The 14,423-nt window shown below is 42.7% G+C and overlaps 1 protein-coding gene and 1 pseudogene across 2 annotated transcripts in view; one reads left to right on the top strand and one right to left on the bottom strand.

The window, feature by feature from the left end:
• Positions 1 to 14,423, top strand: part of ABCC2 (ATP binding cassette subfamily C member 2) — a 102,018-nt gene that overhangs the window by 29,794 nt on the left and 57,801 nt on the right. Inside the window, exons 4-9 of one of the 2 annotated variants that reach the window (XM_007530262.3) lie at positions 572 to 706; positions 3,060 to 3,167; positions 3,790 to 3,845; positions 7,082 to 7,316; positions 9,671 to 9,834; positions 10,819 to 10,996. In XM_007530262.3, coding sequence (XP_007530324.1) covers positions 572 to 706; positions 3,060 to 3,167; positions 3,790 to 3,845; positions 7,082 to 7,316; positions 9,671 to 9,834; positions 10,819 to 10,996 — 876 coding nt within the window. Of the gene's footprint in view, positions 1 to 571; positions 707 to 3,059; positions 3,168 to 3,789; positions 3,846 to 7,081; positions 7,317 to 9,670; positions 9,835 to 10,818; positions 10,997 to 14,423 lie in introns of those variants that run through there. The other variant, XM_060171497.1, reaches the window with a different exon arrangement.
• On the bottom strand, positions 12,012 to 13,866 carry LOC132532770 (tropomyosin alpha-3 chain-like; annotated as a pseudogene).

Here is a 14,423-nt window from a genome sequence, read left to right as displayed (position 1 = left end):
AGAAAATCATGATGCAGATAACTTGCACTTAGCCAACAGAATCTGCCTTCCCCAGCTGATGATTGCAGTGCCCGAAACTCATTACCTTGAGTCTTGCAAACGTTTTTCAAAGTAACTGTGTTAAAATGGAAATGACCCTCTGTTTTCCTTCCCTATTCAAAACTGTTGAGTAGAGGTGGAGTGAGCTGGGGAGTTTCAGGAAGAGTGTAGAAGTCTTGTAAGAAACGGTTGGATGGTATCAGGGAGGAAACTAACAATTTAGCATTCAACTTACCAGGATGGGTGGAATAGCTCACTTGGATAGTGTGCTGCTTTGACATGCTCATAATCCACACTCAAGTCCAGCCCCACCGAAAATAATGAAGCTTCAGTGCTGTGGTCTCTTTCACTATCTCTCTCTCTATTGCTATTTAAAAACATAAGAAAAAAAAATAAGCTTGTTACAAGAGATTAGTTTCAACAATTTCTACATCCAGCTCCCTTTTCTTCCCCTGCTCTCCGACATCCTTCTTGACTCTTGTTCTCGGTTAGTGACACTGTTCTTCAGAACTGCCTGTGACTTTTTCTCTAGCTCCTGGTTTTGCTGATCCAACGTAGCAGGCGGTGGTGTGTGAGAAAAGACTCTTGGTTCCTGTCCATATTTTGGATTCTTTCAATATTCTGTAGCACTTTCCAGTTCCAGACTCTGATTCGGATACTCCTAAAGGTAAGGAGAAAAGAAAGGGTAACATGAAGAGTCATCGTTGGAGGGATCCAGGCGGTGGTTCACCAGGTTGAACGTACATAGTATGAAATGCAGGGACCCACTCAAAGCTCTGGGTTTGAGCCCCCAGTTCTCCACCTGCCCGGGGGGGGGGGGTCACTTCAAAAGTGGTGAAGCAGGTCTGCAGGTGTCTTTCTCTCTCCCTATCTTCCCCCTGCCCTCTCAATTTGTCTCTGTTCTATCTAAAAAAAAAAAAAATTGAAAAAATAGCCACAGGAGCAGTGGATTCATAGTGCAGGCACTGAGCCCCAGCAATAACCCCTGGAGGAAAAAAGAAAAAGTCACTGCTGGGCAATGTCTAACTTAAAGTAAGTGGTAGAGACTAAGTTGAGGGGCCAGGCAGTGACACACCTACTTAAGTGCTCACTTTACAGTGCACAAGGACCCAAGTTCAAGCCCCTGATCCCCACCTGCAGGGGGAAAGCTTCACAAGTAGTGAAGCAGGAATGCAGGTGTCTCTCTCCCTTTCTATCTCCTCTCTCCTCTCAATTCTCTTTGTCTCTATCCAATAATAAATAAATAAAACTTAACAAAAAGAGAGAGTAAGTTGAACTCTAGGATGGAATTGTATTTAGGGAATTTGATAATAGGATAGATATAGTTACAGCTATATTACTGCTATTAGAGTTATTGCTATGGCTCATTGTCTGCATGACAAATCCACTTCTTTTGGTAACATGGTCATCTTCTTTCTTTCTTTTTTATTTTTGATAGATAGAGAAAGAAACTGAGAGGGTGAGGGGGCCGGGGACCGCAGCTGAGCTGAGGCCGAGAGTCTCTGCAGAAGCCGCAGTCACGCCCAGGGTAGTGGCCGGTCAAGCAGCTGCTGTGCCAGATGTGGCCGGTTAGCCTGGCAGTGCCTTTTGGGGGCCAACTAATAGCTTGCCGCTGTGCTGGGTGCAGGGAGCACAATGTCGCTTCTGCCCGAGGGTCAGTAAGGGTGGCTGCTATGAGTGGAGTGGCGACTGACTACCAAGACTGCCCTCCGGTTACTGGCACTTGTATCCAGTAGGTTTTGTCCTGTCTATGCAAGTATTTCAGTTCAAATAATCTAGTATTAGACATGTTTATTTGTGAAATAATGCAAGCGAATGTAAATCCCACATATTACTTCATTAAATGCAATAAAGTACTGTTGTGTAGTCTCTTCATACAGTAGGCCATCTAGTCCTTGGCCTTTACTTATTGCACAGAAGTTATAAAAAGTCCAGTGAACAAGATGTGGACGGACAGGCAAGTTGGCCTGTGTACACAATGAGAAATTAGTATGCTGAGTGGAATGGTAAATTTAAACATTTTAATAGTGCAATTAAGGTAATCAAGGGTTCAAATGTTTGCCAATGAAGTCATGTTCAGGCAAAAAAAATAATAATGAAAAAAAGGGAAGGGTTCCAGCGGTAGAGCTGCAGGTTAAGCGCACATGCGCAGAGCAAGGAATGGCTCAAGGATCCCGATTCGAGCCCTGCCCCCCTCCCCACCTGCAGGGGGTCTCTTCACAAGCGGTGAAGCAGGTCTGTAGGTGTCTTAGAGTCAGAGAATGTCTCCCTTCCTCTCTCAATTTCTCTCTGTCCTGTTCAGCAACAACGATATCAATAACAACAATAATAATAACCACAACAACGATAAAACAAGGGCAACAAAAAGGGAAAAAATAGCCTCCAGGAGCAGAGGATTCGTGGTGCGGGCACCCAGCCCAAGCAATAACCCTGGAGGCAAATAAAAGAAAAAGAAAAAAAGATGGAGTCCGGCGGTAGCGCAGCAGATTAAGCACAGGTGGCTCAAAGCACAAGGACCGGTGTAAGGATCCCGGTTGGAGCCCCGGCTCCCCACCTGGAGGGGAGTCGCTTCACGGGTGGTGAAGCAGGTCTGCAGGTGTCTGTCTTTCTCTCCCCCTCTCTGTCTTCCCCTCCTCTCTCCATGTCTCTCTGTGCTATCCAATAACGACGACATCAACAACAACTACTACAACAATCTTTAAAAAGGGCACAAAAGGGAATAAATAAATACTTTTTAAAAAGATAGAAAAGAAAGAAACTGAGGGGGGTGGAGGCAGTAGAGAGAGACAGAGCGATACCTGCAGCTCTGCTTCACTGCTAGTGAAACTTCCCCCCCTGCAGGTGGAGACCAGCAGCTTGAACCCAGGACCTTTCTCATGGTGATGTGTGCTCTACCAGGTCTGTCACCACCAGGACCCCTTGACAATAGACTTTAATACATTTGAGAATAGGCATTGAAATAGGGGTTACTTAGATGTAATTCAGAGAAAAGACTCATTTTCTCTCTTTTTCCTCCATAGGATAACACTTCTGATCTGGTTTATTCCTGCCTGTTCTTCACCTGCTATGGCATCCAAATCCTGATCCTGATCCTTTCAGCATTTTCAGAAAAAGATGACTCATCAAATGTAAGACTCTAGATCTGTCCATCTCCTATATTACTCTTTTGAATAATATCTTTTTTTTAAAAAAAAGTTTATTTATTGGATAAAGACAACCAGAAATCGAGAGGGAAGGGGAGATAGAGAGGGAGAGAGACAGAGATACCTGAAGCCCAGCTTCACCACTCGAGAAGCTTTCTTCCTGCAGGTGGGAACTGGGGGCTCGAACCTCAGTTCTTGTGCACTGTAACATGTGCACTCAGCTGGGTGAGTCACCACCTGGTCCCATTTGGATAGCATCTTGACAAATATAACTTCAAGATGTGTAGGTCCTGACACCTTGAAAACAGTGGTCTAGACAATTCTATGACATAAGGAAACAGAAGGTGATCATACTTTGGTCAGTTTGATTTTCACATTGTTTTGCCACAGATCTTTAGCATCAGCAATTAATTTATACATTTATTAAAATACACTATTAACATTTTATTGGTGACCTTAAGGTTTCCAAATAAACATATGTTCACCAGCCACCTTCATTATCACATCTATTTTATAGCATATTATGTTTAGGAGACCCCATTTCTGATGTTACAGTTCAATTTCCATTTTCAACTGATTTACTTTCTGATTTTTGTATGTCTTGCAGAATCCATCATTCACGGCTTCATTTCTGAGTAGCATTACCTTTAGTTGGTATGACAGGTAGGAAATTCCTGGAGTATGGCTTGTCTATATCCCTCCCACTTCTGAAAGTGATGAAAATATTAATCTTCAGAAAATTCCTGGTTACCTCCAGTTTCCTTCTACTTAGAGTCAGAGAATGTTAAAACTGACAGATCAATGTAATTCAGCCCCTTCACTGGGAAAATTCAGATGCTGAGGAGAGGGTGGAGGGGGATTTGTTCTTGGTAACTTGGGGGTTCCATGGAAAAGGGGATAGTAGTAGGAGATGAAGACAGTAGAACAGAGAAAGAAATTGGAAGGGGTAGGCAATGTGGAACAGTTTGGGGCAGTGTGGGATGAAACAGTTAGCATGGACCTCTAGACAGTCTAGAGCTGATAACCTTGGAATTTGCAGTTCCATAGACCCCTTGGATTAACTGGTAATGCCCATGAATCTTTTTTTTTTTTAATATTTATTTACTCCCTTTTATTGTCCTTGTTGTATTATTGTTGTTATTATTGATGTCGTCATTGTTGGATAGGACAGAGAGAAATGGAGAGAGGAGGGGAAGACAGAGAGGTGGAGGGAGAGATAGACACCAGCAGACCTGTTTCACCACCTGTGAAGAGACTCCCCTGCAGGTGAGGAGCCAGGGGCTCGAACCGAGATCCTTACACCGGTCCTTGTGCTTTGCGCCACATGCACTTAACCCGCTGTGCTAGGACTCCCATGAATCTTTTTTTAGAGATTTTTGTTTGTTGGTTTGTTTCTGCCACCAGAGTTATTGCTGGGGATCAGTGCCTGCACCATTCTACTGTCTCCAACTATTTTTTTTCTTTTTCTTTCTGTTTTTTGTTTTGTTTTTGTTTTAAGTAGAGAGTGAGAGGCAAGGAATGAGAGGAAAAGAAAGGGAAAGAGAGATAGGAAGAGAGGGAGTGAGACACTAGCACTGCTCCTCCTCATGTGGAGTTTCTCCCCTGCAGATGGCTGCTGGGGGGGGGCTTGAACTCATGCCTTCACACATGGTAACACATGCATTCTACCAAGTGGACCACCACCCAGCTCTTTGACATAATGTTTTAAAAGTATAAAATAAAAGAAATATTTCACGACTCTGGGGAAGGAGGAAAGGAAAGAGGCTGCTGGTGGGGTGGGCCTGGTGAAAGATGGTGGAAAAGGGTCTAAGTTGGAGGCGAGATTGCCCTACAGACATATCACAGAGAGATGAGAGATTATACTCATGTGTCAACAACTGTACTGCAAGCCATAACACACCCTAATAAAATGATAAAAAAGCAAAATTAAAAGTTGTCATTTCCAAGTATGAGAATAGATTAAATCTGAAAAGTGTCATTCCTGATCACTACCACATTTGTCAAAAAATACATGAAAGCCTCATCTGTTTCCTCAACATTTTTATTGGGTTTATATTTAATTTGTCTTATATAAGATATTTAAAGATGTATGTTGGAAATGTAAAGATAATAAAGTCAGTGTATCAGTTTTCAATGTAGAAAAATAAAATAAAAGGTTATAAAGGAGAACAGGCATATGGAAATATAGTATTTTTACTAAAACCAAACTTGTGATATATTAATTCAAATGCTTCTTTACAAATGCATTTTAAAGAAGAGGACCAATTGGCAAGTCTAATAATTTATAACAGTGATGTGTAGAAAGCATCCATGAGGACATCTATGTTGTTGCCTGGTGAAAAAGTCAGAAGGTATTCCTTTTACAACTGTGATTGGCTCACCCATACTCAGAAGAAAAAGCTATTTCAGTTAGAAGCTAGAAAAAAACAAAGATGTGATTTGTTTTTCATCCTCCATATTTCCTAATTCCAGGTTTAGGTTCTCTGATCTAGGGGGGCGAGTGGTGGCACACCTGATTGCGAACACATGTTACAATGTGCAAGGACCTGGGTTCAAGCCCCTGGTCTCCACCTGTAGGGGAGAAGCTTTGTGAGTGGTACAGCAGGGCTACAGGTTTTTCTCTCTCCCCCGCCTAACCCTCTCGGTTTCTGGCTATCTCTATACAATAAATAAAGATAATAATTAAAAAAAAAAAAAAAAAGAATCTCTGGGAAGTTGGGCGGTATAGCACAGTGGGTTAAGCGCTAGTGGGGCGAAGCGCAAGGACCAGCGGAAGGATCCTCATTGGAGCCCTCAGCTCTGCAGCTGCAAGGGAGTCGCTTCAAAGGCAGTGAAGCAGGGAGTCGGGCGGTAGCGCAGCGGGTTAAGCGCAGGTGGCACTAAGCACAAGGACCAGCGGAAGGATCCAGGTTCGAGCCCGCGGCTCCCCACCTGCAGGGGAGTCACTTCACAGGCGGTGAAGCAGGTCTGCAGGTGTCTGTCTTTCTCTCCCCCTCTCTGTCTTCCCCTCCTCTCTCCATTTCTCTCTGTCCTATACAACAACAATGACATCAATAATAACTACAACAACAAAACAACAAGGGCAACAAAAGGAATAAATAAATAAAAAAGAAAAAAAAAGGCAGTGAAGCAGGTCTGCAGGTATCTTTCTCTCCCCGTCTCTGTCTTCCCCTCCTCTCTCCATTTCTCTGTCCTATCTAACGACGACGACATCAATAACAACAAGAATAATAACTATAACAACAAAAAAGCCAAGAGCAACAAAAGGGGAAATAAATAAATAAATATACAAAAAATTTTTTTTAAAAAGAGGACCTCTGATCTAGAGGGACAGCATAGAATCAGTCTCCATGTCTGCTCAGTATGTGAAAAGTATCCTGGAAGCCCCTCAAAAAGATGTCAAAATGGCAGAGAGGGCCAGTGTTTGAGGAAGAACAAACAAGAGCAGGGTGAGGTTATGCTGTTTAATTAATTAATTAATTAATTTATTTATTTATTTATTTATTGTGAGAGAGGGCAAACCAGAAAATTATTCTGGCATATGCAGAACTAGAAAATCAAACCCTAGACCTCATACTTGTGAGCCCTCTGGTCTTCTGCTATACCACTTCCTGGGCTACTATTTCAGTGGTATAGCTCTTAATTCAGTAGTTTCTCTCCCCTTTCCCTCATTCTCCTGTCTTCTACAACAGTCCATCAGCCCCACCTGTTCCCTTTTCTGCCTTTCCTTTTCCTCTGTCAAGATCAAGGCAGAGGAGGTGGGGCAGAGGGGCAACTGAGAAGTCTTATCCTTCTACTTCTCCATCCCAGCATTTGGAGGCAGGTTCTAATAGCAACATCAAGGAGTCAGCCTCTAACTTAGTTTGTGCAGTCACAGCTGTGGGTCATTCTTGTTCTAGCACCGTTCTGAAAAGCTACAAGCAACCTTTAACATTTGACGATGTCTGGGATGTTGATGAAAAGAGCAAAACCAAGACACTGCTCAGCAACTTCGAAAAATACATGCTAGGAGATCTACAGAAGGCCAGACGAGCATTCCAGAAACGACAACAAAAGAACTCGCAGAAGAACCCTGGAGCCAGGCTGCATGGTTTGAACAAGAACCAGAGTCAAAGCCAAGATGTCCTTGTGCTGGTAACTTTCCCACCAGCATCTATGTGAATATTTTGTGTGTCATAGGCAAGGAATCCCCACTGTCATGGCAGTACTGTCTTCACATTTTATAGCACTTTATAACATGCCGTAAATTTACATTATTCATAGTATTCACAATGCTAAAAATACCTTAGTGATGGATGGATGTGGGTGTATGGGTATAATATTTTCTCCTTTGGAGTTATTTGGAATGTTCCAGTGGGGTGTGTGTGTGTCACTGAACTCTCACACTGCTCTGGCCCAATTTTTTTCATATATACAAATAGGGAGAGAGAGACACCACAGCACCAAAGCTTCACAGATTCTATAGTACCTCCCATGTGGTGCTAAGAGCTCAAACCTGGGCCATATGCCTTGTCCAGTAAGCTATCTTGCTGGCCCCCAAAAGATTTTTTTAAGTAGAAACATAAAATAATATCTTAGCTTTATCATAATTGCATCTGGACTGAATTAAACATTAATAGCTAATTTATTTCTTCATTCAAGAATATACGTTGAGTATCACTGTATCAGATGTCATTCTGATACAAGGTTAGCTTGATAGATACAAATGTCCCTCTTTAAGAGTTATAAGTGTTATGAAGGAAATAAAACCTACTCATGTATATATATTTCAGGGTAATATGAGAGATTCCTCAAAGGAATATTTGAACAGAGACCCAAACTATGAGAGGAGCCTACCTGAGGGGCATCATAAGGGTGTTCTATTTGAGGGAGAAACAGGTGTCTGCAAAGACCTTATTTCCAAATAAAGGCACCTTGTAAGGTATTAGAGTCAGAGGTGCCAGGTGGTAATGCACCTGATCAAGAGTATATATTACCATGTGCAAGGACCCCCCCATGCACAGGGAGGACGCTTCATGGGCACTGAAGTGGGTCTGAAGGTGTCTTTCTTTCTCTCTCCCTCTCTATTTCCCTCCTCTCTCAATTTCTTTTTTTTAATTTATTACTATTTATTTATTTATTTTCCCCTTTCGTTGCCCTTGTTTTTTATTGTTGTAGTTATTATTATTGTTGTTATTGATGCTGTCATTGTTAGGACAGAGAGAAATGGAGAGAGGAGGGGACGACAGACATGGGGAGAGAAAGACACCTGCAGACCTGCTTCACCACCTGTGAAGCGACTCCCTTGCAGGTGGAGAGCTGGGGGCTCCAACCGGTATCCTTCCACTGGTCCTTGCGCTTTGTGCCACGTGATCTTAACCTGCATTACAACCTGATTCCCCCTCTCTCAATTTCTGTCTGTCCTATCAAGTGTAATAGAAAAAAGAGAAAAAAGGCCACCAGATTTGTAGTGCTGGCACTGAGCCCCAGCAATAAACTTGGTGGCAATGAAAAAAAAAAAAGATACTGGAGTTAGGACATCAACATGTCTTTTAAGTGGACACAGTTTAGCCCATAATATCCCACAACAATTACAAGCAGGAAAAGGAAAAAGCTCCTGAGCATCTGATTTAGAAATACAGTACTGGGAGTCGGGCAGTAGCACAGCAGATTAAGTGCACGTGGCGCTAAGCTCAAGGACCAGTGTAAGGATCCCAGTTCGAACCCGGGCTCCCCACCTGCGGGGGAGTCGCTTCACAGGCGGTGAAGCAGGTCTGCAGGTGTTTATCTTTCTCTCCCCCTCTGTTTTCCCCTCCTCTCTCCATTTCTCTCTGTCCTATCCAACAATGACGAGAACAATAACTACAACAATAAGGCAATAAGAGCAACAAAAATGAAAATAAATATTTTTTTAAAATACAGTACTGTGTCCAAGCCATTCACTTGTTAAGCTTGTTCCTAGGCTGGCATGCAGTCTTGCCTTTTCTTTTTATGTAATATTTTTATTGGTTTAATTTCCTAATCTGAAATGGTTTATAAGTATCAGTTAGAACAGTGGTGAATGATTACTAGTCAGTGAAGAGTTCAGAACCTATACAAAGAAGGCAATGGGGGGGTGCGGGCAGTGGCACACCAGGTTAAGCGCACCTAGTAGGAAGTGCAAAGACCCACACAAGGATCCAGTTCACCACTGGCTCCCCACCTGCAGGGGGGGGTTGCTTCACAAGCGTTGAAGCATGTCTGCAGGTGTATCATCTCTCTCCTTCTCTACCTTCCCCTCCTCTCTCAATTTCTCTGTGTCCTAATTCCCCCCCAAAAGGAAAAAAAAATGGCCACAGGAGCAGTGGATTCATAGTGCGGGCACCTAGCCCCAGCCCCAGCCCCAGTGATAACCCTGGAAGAAAAAAAAAAAAAAAAGAAGGGACTTAAAACTTTGGAGTCCTTTGGTGCAGGATAAAGTCTTCCATTATATAGCTCTGTGAGCACTGTTTTTTTACTTTTGTATCTAGGAGGAAACTAAAAAGAAGAAAAAGGATTCTGGAAAAACAAAAGACTACCCCAAGTCCTGGTTGGTCAAGGCCCTCTTCAAAACTTTTTTTGTCACACTCCTGAAGTCATTCCTACTGAAGATAGTGTATGACCTCTTGACATTTTTAAATCCTCAGCTGCTGAAGTAAGTCCCCACCCAGATCTTGAGTTTTCCTTCCAGGAGCTCCTCAGTCACTTTCCTTTTTGCCCCTTGTGTATGTAGGCTGAAGCTTATTATCAAATTCCATTTTAAAAATGCTCTTACCTTTCCCCACCTTACAGAATTGTATTCATAAAAATCACAAGGCAGTTTCCAAGATCCAAAGGGATTTGTTCTTTCACCTTCCCCTTCCTCACATCCGCCCCACCCCACATAGGAGGTCAGATACTTATTAGGCGCTATTTTTTTAAAAGATTTTATTTATTAATTAATGAGAAAGATAGTAGGAGAGAGAAAGCACCAGGCATCACTCAGGCATATGTGCTGCTGGGGATCGAACTCAGGACCTCATGCTTGAGAGTCCAAAGCCTTATCACTGCGCCACTTCCTGGAACACTCAGCACTCTTTTGTTACTAAGCAGAACAGCTATGGCTGGGGCCATTTCCAAGCAATGGGCAGCATACCCCAAGAGAGTCTTGAACCTTGTGTCTGTAATCTCATCTCTCCACAGTCACAGCTTTCAGTGGGAGATTCAGGCCAATCCTAACACGATTTCACAGTTTACTGGGATCTGTGGGATGAATATTCTTCAGAAGAAATCCTAACTGAGACTAGATGCTTGTCCTAAGTCTTTTCAGGCCTGCCTTATCCATTGTGTTCCACACAGACTCTTTCAGGGGCAGAGCTGGTGGAGGGAGGATAAGCTCAAAGCAATATAATGGCAGCTCTGTGAAATATTTCTTTCCTGATCTCTCCTCAGAATCCTGGGTCTTCCACCCTAAATTCTTACTGTTCATCTTCAAGCAAGAACACTGACACAAATGGGAGGCTTAGGTCTTCCAAAGGCATTGATGATTCAGGTCACATTTGTAATCTATAAAATAAGAGTAGAGTGTAGTTAGCTGTGGATAAGGAGAGTGAAGGACCCTGAGAGGCCTGATGATTGTCTCTTGGTTTTGCTCTGGCAGATGGCTGATCTCTTTTGCAAATAACGGTGGAGCATACATATGGGTCGGATATGTCTATTCCATCCTCTTCTTCATTGTGGCCCTCATCCAGTCTCTCTGCCTTCAAGCTTACTTTAAACTGTGCTTCTTGCTGGGAGCAAAAGTGCGGACAACTGTTTTGGCTTCTGTTTATAAGAAGGTAAGAAGAATATGTCAGGCATCACACACACACACACACACACACACACACACACACACACACTCCCCTAAGTAAATATAAGTATTGATTTTAAGATTGAGAAAAATCTAATAGAAATGATAAGTGATGGGGCCAGGTGGTGGTGGTTCATGATGTCTTTTTGCTCCGCCCGCTCTCCTAGTACACCCTGATTTCCACCAGTCTTTTTTCCGCTCCACCCTCTCTATAATCCCAATCCTGTCCTTATATATACTCACCAAGTAGGGTGGAAACAAGATGTGACATAATGAACCAGTGGGGATTAAACCAATGCCCTGCAGGCAGGGTGGTGCTTAGTTAGCAGTGGTTATGTAAATAGAATACAGTGTTAAGCAGGGGGGATTAAACCAATGAAACTGAAGGGGTTCTAGAAGCAGAATTAGAAGCATACCAACATGAACCTGCTCATAAATTCTGTTTGCTACTCTCAGATGACAATGCTGATATAACTTAGGCTGCTTTCTATTCACCCACTTTGGACTAGCAACCAGCCAAGCTTTCCTCTGTCAGACTCTTTTAGAGTGTGTGACTGTATGCACTCAGCCTACTGAGTTCTGCAGACATGGTAGCTTTCCCCTTTCTTAGGATTATTTTGCTCATCTTTCCTCTGGTAAATTATTTTATGGCTTAATTTTCTCAGAGAAATTGTATTTACTGTGTCCTAGATATCAAGGTAAAGGTGTATGTTCATGTCCCTTAAAGAGTCAATTATATCTCAATAATAATCAAACAAATAAGCAAATAAATAAGAAATGAAAATAGAGTAGTTATGATGAGTGATTACAAACCTAGAAGAAATCTACTCTTGAGGAGAAAGGACTTTTATAGGTTTGAACGCCAAGCATTTGCCTTTTCTTCCTTTTTATACTCCCACTACTGGGGGAATCTCATCATCTGTGCTTCTCTGTTACAGCTCGGGATCTTCTCACTTGTTTTCCTCTTGCTTTTTGAATAGCTTTTTTTTGTTGTTGTTAGGTTTGAGGGTTGCAGGGACTGGTTCTTTATTTCAAAAAGACATATGTCAATTTTCAGTATCAAAACAGTTAAAACAGATATACTTTTTTTTTCTCCCAGTCATACCCCCCAAAAGAGACCATGTCAAAGGAGAGTACATTTTAAGCCAATAAACTGCAGGATGCATATCTAACAAACTTCATTGAAACCTTACTAAAAAGGGGCAATTTGGGTAGGGAAAGAAATTTGTGAAGAATCAGGACACGGCTAGCCCACAGGCTATAGAGAGAGTTCTCATAGCCAGATGGGATGGCTAGTTATACCCCCACTTCAAAGAAGCAAAATTTCAAAATAATGTAGGTTTTGTACATAAGCTATTCAAGATTTCTCCAGCAATAACCAATACAAAGCACTATGATATGGCACATTTAAAGATAGCAGCTTCTGACCCAGAAGAGGGTGATGAGATGAATTTCATATGGCAAAAATATAATTTTTTTCTTTCAAGTGGGGCATAAAAGTAGTGGTCACTTCAACATAAAGGGCACATGATCCATTCTGTAAGTTGTTGGGAAGGGCCAGGAAATGAGATATGGTGCTGGTCACAGAGGTCTCATCATCTTAATCTATTTGGTTACTGCTGATGAAAACTGTAAAAGTTGCCCAAAGAGACCTGGTTGATATCATTCTCTCTCCTATGGAGTGAACAATATACACTAAGTCAAAAAGTTACTTTCCAAAACTCTAGAGGGGTTAGATTTGCTGCTTCAGAATTGTGAGAGCACTTGGAATGTTTTACAAATGGTCCATACAACAACAAAAATGGTTAATTACAAAATGTGTACATCATAACATGCTTTTTAAAAGACAGTTTGCATTGTGCTCACATTCCCTTGAGTGTTCCTAAAGGTGCTCAGTCTCTAGCCCAATTGGAATCTCTGGGGGAGAGGTTGAGACTGTTTGGCAGGGGTGGGGGGTGGAAGGGGTGGGGAGGTGAGAGGTGGTGGTGGCAAAAGGAGAAAGCAGCCTTCCAGTTAAACATCAGCCCTCAGTTTCAAGGTCAGCTTCAGGCAGCTTGGCCTCAGGCAGAGGAGGGGGTCAAAGGGAGGAGCAGCGCAGGGTAGGACTGGGGTGCTCTACATCTCATTCAGGTCAAGCAGAGTCTGGTCCAGCATCCTTTGTGTACAGAGGTGTTCCTCTTTGATGCATTTCAGCTTATCTTCCAAGTCATCAATTGTCTTTTCTAGCTTGGCCACCAATCTCTCAGCAAACTCAGCATGAGTCTCTGCCTCCTACAGTTTATCAGTAAGAATTTTTATCTCTTCCTCATATTTGTCTTCTTTTTGAGAATACTTTTCCTCAGCAGCACTCAGACACTTCAGGTTCTGGTCCATCAGTCTGATCTGCTCATCCATCTCTCGGCAACAGGACTCTGCCAGCTCAGCATGTTCCTCTGTGCGTTCCAAGTCCCCCTCTTGCGAGCTAACTCTTCATATTTCCTATCTGCCTCTTCTGCAATATGCTTCGCTTCCTTGAGCTGGATTTCCTGGAGCTCCATCTTTTCTTTGTCTTTTAAGGCTCAATTTTCAATGACTTTCATACCTCTCTCACTCTCGTCAGCAGTTTTCTCAGCTTCCGCAGGGCAGTAGCCAGGCGCTCCTGAGTGGGGTCCAGCTCCTCTTCAACCAGCTGGATCCTGTGGTTCAAGGACGCCACCTCAGCCTCAGCCTGCTCCCGGGCCCGCCTTTCTCCTTCCACTTCCCACTGCAGACGCTCAGCCCTCTCTTCGGCATCATCAGCCTGCTGCTGCAGAACCTGGATCTTGTGCTTAACCGCCTCAATAGTGGAGGTCCCAGCCTGCCCACCAACTCTTTGAATAGCTTTTTTATTTTATTTTATTTTATTTTATTTTATTTTATTTTATTTTATTTTATTTTATATCAGATATAAAGAGAAGAAAGCCAGAGTACTATTTATATATATATTGCTGGGGATCAAACTAAGAGCCTCAGACACGCAAGTCCTGTGCTCTACCAGCTGACCCATTTCCCCAGCTGCAACTTTGCTTTTCCCTTCTGAAAGCAGTGTGTTTGTCTTTCCTGAGTAGATGCTGGCGTATCATTAGCAGACAGGTGACGTAAATGTCTTAGATCTGGTCAACTTCTTTGAACTCCCAGATATCACATTGGTATTTGTCTTCCCCAAAATTTGTTCCTGTAATCCTTTTATTTCTTCTAGAGATATTGAACTTTCTGGTTTGCAGGATATGAAGTCTTTAACCAGCTTTTTAAATTCATTTCTCCTTTAAAAAAATTTTTTTTTTGGGGGGGGGGAAGACTCGGGTGGTAGCATAGCAGGTTAAGCACAACAGGTGGCACGAAGCACAAGGACCAGCATAAGGATCCCAGTTCGAGTCCCTGGCTCCCCACTTGCA

Source organism: Erinaceus europaeus, chromosome 14, assembly GCF_950295315.1.
Source record: "Erinaceus europaeus chromosome 14, mEriEur2.1, whole genome shotgun sequence".
Lineage (NCBI taxonomy): Eukaryota > Metazoa > Chordata > Mammalia > Eulipotyphla > Erinaceidae > Erinaceus > Erinaceus europaeus.
Note: the sequence above shows the minus strand (reverse complement) of the source record. Positions and strands in the feature narration are given on the sequence as shown.